Raw genomic sequence first — 9,995 nt, 5'->3', positions numbered from 1 at the left:
GCAGGAACCATTCATCCAGACGGCTGCGAGAGGGCTCCTCTGGCGGAGACCACTCTAAACCCAGCTCTTCAACCGCTTTGGAGAGGATACAGAGAACCTCGGCATCTATCCCGTCTTTGGTGGCGCTGGGCGCGGACGATGGCGAGGGGGTGGGGTCATTCACCAAGCCCAACAGCTCCTCTGCATCCGATGCTGCCAATGACATGTCATCAAGCAGCTCGTCCTCACTTCCCCCAAATGAGATCAGGTCGCTCGCACCAGCAGAGGGACGCTGATCAGACCGGGAGAAAAGGACGGGGAATACTCTCTCTGGGGCGAGAGCCAGGCACCCAGGATCTGGGCCGACATGGGCTCGCTCGCAGCCGGTCACTCGACCCCTCTGCCCCGCTGTTTTTTCCTCACAGGTCCCTGGGAGGAAGGAAACGGGAGGGCGCGAGGGGTGGAGTCGCTCTCTGAAAAGAAAGCGATATGTGAGCGGTGAGAGGCGAGACTGAAGCTCTCACAGTGGGAACAAATAGCTCCAGTGAGCACAGCTTCCACATGGGATTTCCCCAAACGGGAAACGCACTCCGTTTGGCCGTCATGGGCGTGCAGGGGAGACCCGCAGGGCGTGGCATATTTTTGCTCTTTTAGAAGCTCTTTTAATATCGCCGGATGGCGGCAGGGGAAACGGACCGGACCGGAACTGCTGTGTCGCTGGAGCGGCTGAGAATCAGGTCAGCCATGCTGAGAGGTCCCGATTCCAGCTGCGAAGGCGTGTCAACGGCGAGCGGCTTCGGATCAGCTTGAGGACGTAGAGTCGTCGCTGAAGGAGAAGAAATCTGAGAATCCTGTGGCGAACGCCCGCTTATATAGCCAGATGCCCCACCCATTCTGGCGGGCTTTGGCGGGCTTCGTCGCCATAGACTCGTGCAGCTCCGCTGCCTAGCCATTGATTCGTTTTTAATACAATGCACGAACCAATGGCCGTGCAGTTTCACTGTGTGAATGAAAAGGCTTCAGTTCAGGAGAAAAAGGCTTTTTTCCCATATGCGTCTAGTAGACGCAGTACGAGTGTAGTATCGAAAGGGAACAAGCACTTAGTAAATAAATAGAGTGCAAGTCTAAAAGGGGCAAGTTTTTTTTTCAATTACTGTAATGCTGACCATTTTCATAAGATAATTGAAAAAACGAATGTATATAAATATGTACACACATACACTCAGTTATGCACATGTATACATGCCAATAAATAAACAAATAAACTGGGTTTGCATCCATTTGGCTTAACAGGGATATTTAGTCAATAATAGTGTATCATTTAGAACAATCTAAATAATTAATGAAGGGGTGCCAGATCTTTAAAAAAAATGTTTTTCAGATCCTCTTTATGATTAGTCTATCTGATCTTTGCAAGGCGGAGGCAAGATATTATATCTCTGATCCACTGGATGTAAATGGGTGGAACAGCATCCTTCCACTTTGGTAGTATTGCTCTGCATTCTAACAAGGAAGAAAAAGCAAGGACTTTACCCATTGATGCTGATAACCATGAGTCTTCTGGGGAAACATTAAATAATGCTACGAGAGGATCTGGTAACATGCGCTGGAGAACTGCTGAAAGAGGCTTAAATTCAGACCACCAGTAGTCCAGAACATGTGAACTAGTGAACACTTAGCACATTGACAGCTATTACGCATACATAGGTAAATTTGGGCTCATTTGACTTTTGACATATAAGCGTTATGACTGAAATGAGTGCCAAGTCAAGCACACATCAATGATGATTAAACCCGCTTGAGGACACAGGCCCATGTGTCATCTGAGCCTAATCTGCCAAGAGCTTCTTCCTAATTGTATCTAAAGAAGAGGATGCTCGACCACAATTTTATTTGTTTTAAAGCAGCAACTAATTGGTTTATAAACACAAGTAACATGACCCGTCCATAAAACTAACAAGCATACCAATTGTCTTCATAAGAGTGTGAGCAAGGTCATCTGAGGCATCAGACTTACAGTCAGCTCTGAGCGCTGTGTTAAATGGGTTGTGCAAGCAGTTGACTGTAGCCATTGACTTCCATATAGAAATAAATACTATGGAAGTCAATGGCTACCGTCAACTGTTTGGTTACCAACATTCTTTAAAATACCTTCTTTTGTGTTCAACAGAAAAAAGAAACTCACACAGGTTTGGAGCAACATGATGGTGAGTTAATGATGACATAATATTCATTTTAGGGTGAACTACAGCCCTTTAATCCACAGTTGTCTTTATACAAGGATAAGATTTAAGGATCTATCTATCTATCTGTCTGTCTGTCTGTCATCTGTGTTTTGGATATTCAGGTAGTTTATTGTGGTTCTGGGGTTTTTACACAAATGTCAAAATTATACAGCTTCTTATATTTTGTTTTGTTATATGTAGGCAATAAATTTCTGGTTTAAGGTGGCACTTGTCATGCTGTGACTGGCTCAGAGGAGTTCTGTAACACACATATCTCGAAAAGTAATAACTGTAAATTTCTTTAAAACCTGTACAGATTCTACAACAGATTCTATAAAAAAAAAACATGCCCAATCACAGATGTTTTATAAAGAAATAAACATTTTATTACAGAAATACAACATAGAACGAATAATAAACAATAAAATAGATTTGGGGTGTGCTATATTGAACGTATTGCAGTATATTTCGTCTGTCCCTTGCATTTCATTGCTGGTTGTGATATTAGGCCTTTATGTAAAAAAAAAAAATACAATTTACAATTAGTCTTCTAATGAAAACATCCTTATAGGAAGACCTCAATGTAAAAACAAACAAAAATTAAAATTAAAATTAAATAATTACATGCAGCGTGGATTGTGATATAAACGTGTCTGGTAGATCTCAACAAAACAAACAAATAAACAACAACAAAATAGCCAGTTGGCACGACCTTAAGAGAGCGCTCGCACATCTGACCACGTGATGCGATTCCTGGAAAGTTCCTGGAAATTAGTCTTTTGTATACCAGTCTTTTTAAATGAGGATTAAGTAGTTAACGACGAGCGCACACACATACGCACACACACACACACAGACAGAAAAAAGATTCTTTGGAATATCACTAAACTACTGGAGAGAGTAATTATATGTGTCCTGCTCGCTTGGCGCGCGTTGTAACGCGTTTGGACGCGCGGTGCGCTTGCAAACAGTGCGAGACATATAGTGTCGCCTTTTGTGGAGTGTCGCTCCCGAAAGAATCAATGCAAATACACGGAAAAACGCGTCCCGATCTGCTGAGCATCAGGGGGTGCTGGTCGTTTGACAGTGAGCCGATCAGTGTTTCCCATTAATAATAAATGATGGGTCTAAATCATGGTGCCATTGAACGTCTGTAACGTGAAACGCGCTGGACTTGATTGCTTATTGCTTTCACTTAGACAAAAGGTAAGTGCTGTACGCTTTCTCCGACTGTCACCTTTCAGGCTCAAGTTAATGCTCAAAATATATTCTGCTTTATTTCCTCTGATTCATTATATCTCATATAGCAGCTACATCAAATAATTCGTGCATTTAGAAGTAACGTATCTTCATTTACACGTTCAGGAGAAAATACAGTCGTTTATCTTATTTGTCACACTACCAGGAGCTGTCAATGCAATTTCCTAGTAAAGGCAGTTCTGCGTATTTTGCCGTCTCTCAAAGGCAGCCTTTGTTTTTATTCCTCATGCACGTGCGCAATGAGCCATTCACACAGAAGACGGACGTTTGTAATGTTAATGAGGCTTATGAAGATTGTCATTTCGCTCTTTTATCCAATTAAAAACAACAACAGAAAAAATAACAGTAGCTGACCTTTGGATTAGTCAATGGAGATTAACACGAAATGGCCACTTTCATTTATCACTTTATGAGAGTATTTCAAATAACCAATTAGAAATGAGCTACAGGGGTGAACTATCATATTTGAGCACCACCCTCCTGAGGTGACAGTAGAGGCTTTAAGACGGAAAAAAAAACATTAAGGATTTACAGGACAAAAACAATTTTAAGGTAAGACGAGAAATTTCGTTTCTGTTTTAAGACTACAACTCAGTTTCAGATCAGGATAATGAATGTTAAATGACAGAACTGGTATCATTAATGTTTAGTGAGATAGCTATATAACGTTCACACAAGCTTTTCATTTATGTGTTTAAAAAACTATAAATACCATGTCTGAGTAGACGGGAAGGGATGTAACATATTCCATTCTGCTGGAGACACAAATATTGAACAAAACAGGACAGTGTTGCTATGCTTACCAAAATTGTGTGAGTGACTAACACACACTCTTTCGTTTAGCTGTTTCATGTTTTTGCATATTTGTTTCTTGTTTTATGTTATTTTAAACGATTTTTAACGTCTCCTATACGGTGGCCTTATTGAATTAAATGATTAAAATGAAATGAGGGTGACGTGGGATGACATAATTATTTTGAAGGAGTAAATTTGATTATACTATGAATGCATAAATGCATGCATGTCCACGTTTTCTATTAGTAGGCCTAGCTACTCTCAGGTAATGTGGAAGATTGTAGCACCAGCACTCCTTGTAGGCCTACTTGACATCAATTTACACGGTTTTATGCGGCTGACAAATATGGAAATATTATATCAGGGTTAAAAAAAAAAAAAACACAAAAAAGCGTGAAACAAAACAGGGTTAAAACTCATGTTTGTGTTTTCAGATCGGCGCAGCCAATCAAAATCCACGGACGCTGTGGAAGACTTCTCGCATGTTTTGGTCGATTGTACGAGTCAGTCGTCTTTGAAGGATAATTATAGACATTGACTGGATGCAGAACGCCGTTCTCCAATGACCTGTCACTCATCCGACTCCACGGAAAGCATCGAGAATGAAAGGAGATCGCAAACCGAAACCCAAGTCGCGGAGTCCGAACAGAGTCGCATTGCCACTGCCATGAGAGACCTTAAAAACACTGGTAAACGTTTACTGCTCGTTTCACTTAGGCTACATATTCTCTTCATTTGCTTCTGTAACTCTCACTGAATTCATGTTGTATGCAACACAGCCACAGGCAGTGATTCATATAGTTAAAACATAATTATCATAATGCGTCAAATTTGATGTTAAAAGTGATAACAGTCGATTTAAAAAAGATTAACCTTCTATATAAAATTTCAATAAAATGTTTAAAGGTCGTTTTGAGTGTACTTTAATCTCATAAATCAAACTAGCAGCAGGTCTACACTATATCATGCTTTTGGCATGAGTTTGTTGATATATTCAAAGCAGATCTGATTTTATTTTATGAATGTCAAATAGTTGAAAATGTTGTTTCAGGACTGCTGTTAATGTTTTTATTCATTTGTGTGACAATTTGCATCTGGTGTGTTGTTTCGGGGCTGTTTTCTGAGCAGAAGATAATAATGAAAATATCAGAGAAGTGAATGTCAAGAAAAAAGTATAGGCTATGTAAATCCAGTAATTATTTTTTACATTAAGGGGCAATTTTCACCATGTTTGGATTTCCAGGGGCATGTTTTTTTATTTTATGAATCCATTTATTTTCTATTAAATTATACAGTTTTTCATTGTTGTATGTCAGTATTTGAATTTAATACATTAATTAATCCAAATAATTAGATGTAATGTATGAAGTGTAATTAAGATTAATTCAACATCAAAAAAGAATATTAAGAACTATATCAGACATTACAAATACAAAAGTTTTTGCAATTGCATTTTTTTCCCACATTCCACATGAATTCTGGGGGCATTTTTGTCACTTTCTGTGGCATTTGTCCCACAAGCCCCCCTTTCTGACCATGATATGAAGTATGCGAGTGAATATAAGTTGGAACTATGCGAATTTCCTGACAAAGCTTTTACTGTTTACATTTTCTGTTTGCTTTTTGTGCAACAAAAGAGTGACATTATCATTTCTATGAAGCTTTTGTTATATTTCCTGGTCTGGCTGGAACATTTGTCCTCAATGGTTTGCGTCTCTGTCACATCCCTTTCTGGTTTCAAGTGCATGAGCAAATTTAGTTCAGCACTGCACTGTATAAAAGAGAAACACAACATAAAGTCATTATGATGCTGCAGCGAGATCCATTTTTAGGTTTGTTTGTTGCTGAGAAAAACAATGGGAGCAGCTTTTGGGAACATCTATCAAGCATCCTCCATCAAATATGTCAGATACTCCCAAGATGAATAGTCAGATGGTCTAGTTCAGTATTTCGGGGAAAATATGTCATTTATGTTGACATTTCTGCCGTCTTGTTTAGTCTTGCTACGCCACAGTTGCCATAATGTTTTCAATTAACATTCATTTAACAGCTCATTTCGGAAGTGCTTGGTTTCTGCTGCATTATCAGATGTGAATTAGCTCTTTAAATCAGGGCACAGTTGAGAGGTTGAAAGACATAATGCGTCCTCTTCTGAAAGCCACAATCTCCGCAGTGACTCAGAAAACGCCTGATAAAACAACAGCCGAATAGCCAGGATATGACTGTAGCTGTGACAGTTTTTGTGAGCGTGTCTTTAGAGGGACACGTTATGGGTCTCATGTTACACAAGCAAGCGACTGAAACAGATACTGTGGAAGAGGATACGTATATGACCATCTCTGTGTCTTCTTTTCTTGGAAGCAGGCTGGTATTGGGGCAGCCTGACAGCCAATGAAGCCAAGGAGATCCTGCAGGACACGTCGGAGGGGACGTTTCTGGTCCGAGACAGCTCTCAGAGGGATTTTCTGAGCAGAAGATAATAATGAAAATATCAGAGAAGTGAATGTCAAGAAAAAAGTATAGGCTATGTAAATCCAGTAATTATTTTTTACATTAAGGGGCAATTTTCACCATGTTTGGATTTCCAGGGGCATGTTTTTTTATTTTATGAATCCATTTATTTTCTATTAAATTATACAGTTTTTCATTGTTGTATGTCAGTATTTGAATTTAATACATTAATTAATCCAAATAATTAGATGTAATGTATGAAGTGTAATTAAGATTAATTCAACATCAAAAAAGAATATTAAGAACTATATCAGACATTACAAATACAAAAGTTTTTGCAATTGCATTTTTTTCCCACATTCCACATGAATTCTGGGGGCATTTTTGTCACTTTCTGTGGCATTTGTCCCACAAGCCCCCCTTTCTGACCATGATATGAAGTATGCGAGTGAATATAAGTTGGAACTATGCGAATTTCCTGACAAAGCTTTTACTGTTTACATTTTCTGTTTGCTTTTTGTGCAACAAAAGAGTGACATTATCATTTCTATGAAGCTTTTGTTATATTTCCTGGTCTGGCTGGAACATTTGTCCTCAATGGTTTGCGTCTCTGTCACATCCCTTTCTGGTTTCAAGTGCATGAGCAAATTTAGTTCAGCACTGCACTGTATAAAAGAGAAACACAACATAAAGTCATTATGATGCTGCAGCGAGATCCATTTTTAGGTTTGTTTGTTGCTGAGAAAAACAATGGGAGCAGCTTTTGGGAACATCTATCAAGCATCCTCCATCAAATATGTCAGATACTCCCAAGATGAATAGTCAGATGGTCTAGTTCAGTATTTCGGGGAAAATATGTCATTTATGTTGACATTTCTGCCGTCTTGTTTAGTCTTGCTACGCCACAGTTGCCATAATGTTTTCAATTAACATTCATTTAACAGCTCATTTCGGAAGTGCTTGGTTTCTGCTGCATTATCAGATGTGAATTAGCTCTTTAAATCAGGGCACAGTTGAGAGGTTGAAAGACATAATGCGTCCTCTTCTGAAAGCCACAATCTCCGCAGTGACTCAGAAAACGCCTGATAAAACAACAGCCGAATAGCCAGGATATGACTGTAGCTGTGACAGTTTTTGTGAGCGTGTCTTTAGAGGGACACGTTATGGGTCTCATGTTACACAAGCAAGCGACTGAAACAGATACTGTGGAAGAGGATACGTATATGACCATCTCTGTGTCTTCTTTTCTTGGAAGCAGGCTGGTATTGGGGCAGCCTGACAGCCAATGAAGCCAAGGAGATCCTGCAGGACACGTCGGAGGGGACGTTTCTGGTCCGAGACAGCTCTCAGAGGGACTACCTCTTCACCATCTCCGCCATGACATCTGCGGGACCCACCAACCTGCGAATCGAATACAAGGACGGCAAGTTCAAGCTGGACTCCGTGGTGCTGGTCAAACCCAAACTCAAGCAGTTCGACAGTGTCGTCCATCTCGTGGAGCACTATGTGCAGCTGTCCCGGACGTCTTGTAAGGGCAGGACTACCCCTCTCGCCCCGTCCAATGGCACTGTGCAGCTGCTGCTCACGACTCCGGTGTACACAGCCACACCATCTCTGCAGCATCTGTGTCGTATTGCCATCAACAAAACCACAAGGCGGGTACAAGAACTGCCTTTGCCGAACCGGCTGAAGGATTACCTGACAGACTACACTTATAATGTATAGAACCAGATGGACAATGTTGACCATAAGTGCTGAGGTTCTATGGATCATAGACCCAGTGATAATGGGGTGCTGATGTCCCGTTTAGGATCATTTGCCTGGGATCCCTCATCTTGTGCCCAAGGATTACTTTAAAATGATAGTTCACACAAAAAATAAAAAATCTTGTCATTAATTACTCACCGTCATGATGTTCCAAACCTGTTTGAAGATATTCCATTTTTGAAAAATGAAAGTCAATGGGATCCAAAAGAACACTGTACTCCATTGACTTTCATTGTCAACATCAACATTTTTCAAAACATATTCCATTTTCTGTTGTCAGTTTTGGTGAGTAAATAATGACAGAATGTAAATTTCTGGCTGAACTATTCAGAATATCATAACAGTGTTAAGTGTCCTTCATTGCGCACTTAACAAGTTTATGGCCTGTAGATAGATATTCTACAGTCAATTTTTAATGAGCAACTGAGCAGTATCTGTGAGGAGCATTGGCCTGCACTGACATCTGTGGGTTTCTACCTGTAATACGCACATCAGATAAACAGGACGCCTCACGGTGTGACCATGCATCACTTTTAAAGGAAGAGTTCACCCAAAAATGAATAGCTCAACCTTAAACTCGATGTTCTTTATTCTGTAGAACATAAAAGAAGATATTTTGAAGAATCCTGCAGCTGTCTTTGTCCATATATTGAAGTCAATGATATTCAAAAAGTACACTCTTAAAAATTCCAAAAGGAGTTTTGCAGTGATTCCATAAAGGAACCCTTTTCGGTCCCCCAAAGTACCTTTCAGTGAACCGTTCTTAAAATAACTATTTTTTCTTAGTGTGAAGAACATTTTATTACTCTAAAGATCCTTTTTCCACTATAAAGAACTGAAAAGGTTCCATGGATATTAAAGGTTTTTTGTGAAAACATACAAATAATTTTTATTTTTAACATGAAATAAATCCATACGACTCATCTGGCCAGGGCTGTTTCTAGGCATAGGCGAGCTAGGCGGTCGCCTAGGGCGCCACCAGCTAAAGGGGCGCCAATGAGCGCACGTACTGGCACTTTTAGCAGGGTTGTGATAAAGAGTGGCACGGTCACCCTGAAATATGACTGCCGCCCCCACTGGATCCCCCAACATTATTGGGCTAGAGTACTGTCAATCTGATGCCTGTATGCCACTAGATCAGAGTGTTGTCAATTGCTGCGTGATTGTTGCATGCAAAGTTTGCATTTGGAGCGCTCAACAACGCCATTAGATCAGTGGGCTCTGTCAGTGCTTTGGCAAGGTAACACTTTTTTTTGCCATGCAATAAAGCTAAGTTCAAAGGCCAATTTAAAATATTGGTACAGTAAATAAAGTGCACAAAATCAGTATTTTGTTTAGGCAGTATTTGTGGCACATTTGTCCAAATATTTGTGGCAGATTTGTCCAAAAGGTGTGCGTTTTTTGCGCCAATGCAATGCATAAAGGATCAGCGTGACATGTAATATTCCCATATAAACTTAACATCCAATTAAAAAATATTTGTATAGTAAAATTCGCTAATTCACGAGATCAATACAT

At 40.1% G+C, this 9,995-nt stretch overlaps 1 protein-coding gene across 4 annotated transcripts; it reads left to right on the top strand.

The window, feature by feature from the left end:
- The first annotated feature begins 2,962 nt into the window (after window positions 1-2,962).
- Window positions 2,963-8,621, top strand: socs2 (suppressor of cytokine signaling 2). 4 transcript variants are annotated; one of them, XR_001638148.1, is made up of 3 exons: window positions 2,963-3,410; window positions 4,694-4,948; window positions 6,624-6,731. XR_001638148.1 is itself a non-coding variant. In XM_016535036.1 (3 exons), exons 2-3 carry the CDS (start codon window positions 4,822-4,824, stop codon window positions 8,433-8,435), a joined length of 597 nt encoding a protein of 198 aa, XP_016390522.1. In that variant the 5' UTR covers window positions 2,963-3,410; window positions 4,694-4,821; the 3' UTR covers window positions 8,436-8,621. The 4 variants fall into 4 exon arrangements, 1 of the variants encoding a protein (XP_016390522.1); XR_001638149.1 differs by having other exon boundaries at window positions 6,621-6,731; XM_016535036.1 differs by lacking the exon at window positions 6,624-6,731 and adding an exon at window positions 7,966-8,621.
- The last annotated feature ends 1,374 nt before the right edge of the window (window positions 8,622-9,995 follow it).

The sequence above is a fragment of the Sinocyclocheilus rhinocerous genome, unplaced genomic scaffold, assembly GCF_001515625.1.
Source record: "Sinocyclocheilus rhinocerous isolate Xijiao unplaced genomic scaffold, SAMN03320098_v1.1 scaffold153, whole genome shotgun sequence".
Taxonomy (NCBI): Eukaryota; Metazoa; Chordata; class Actinopteri; order Cypriniformes; family Cyprinidae; genus Sinocyclocheilus; species Sinocyclocheilus rhinocerous.
The sequence above is the reverse complement of the archived record's forward strand: the minus strand, read 5'-3'. Positions and strand labels throughout refer to the sequence as shown.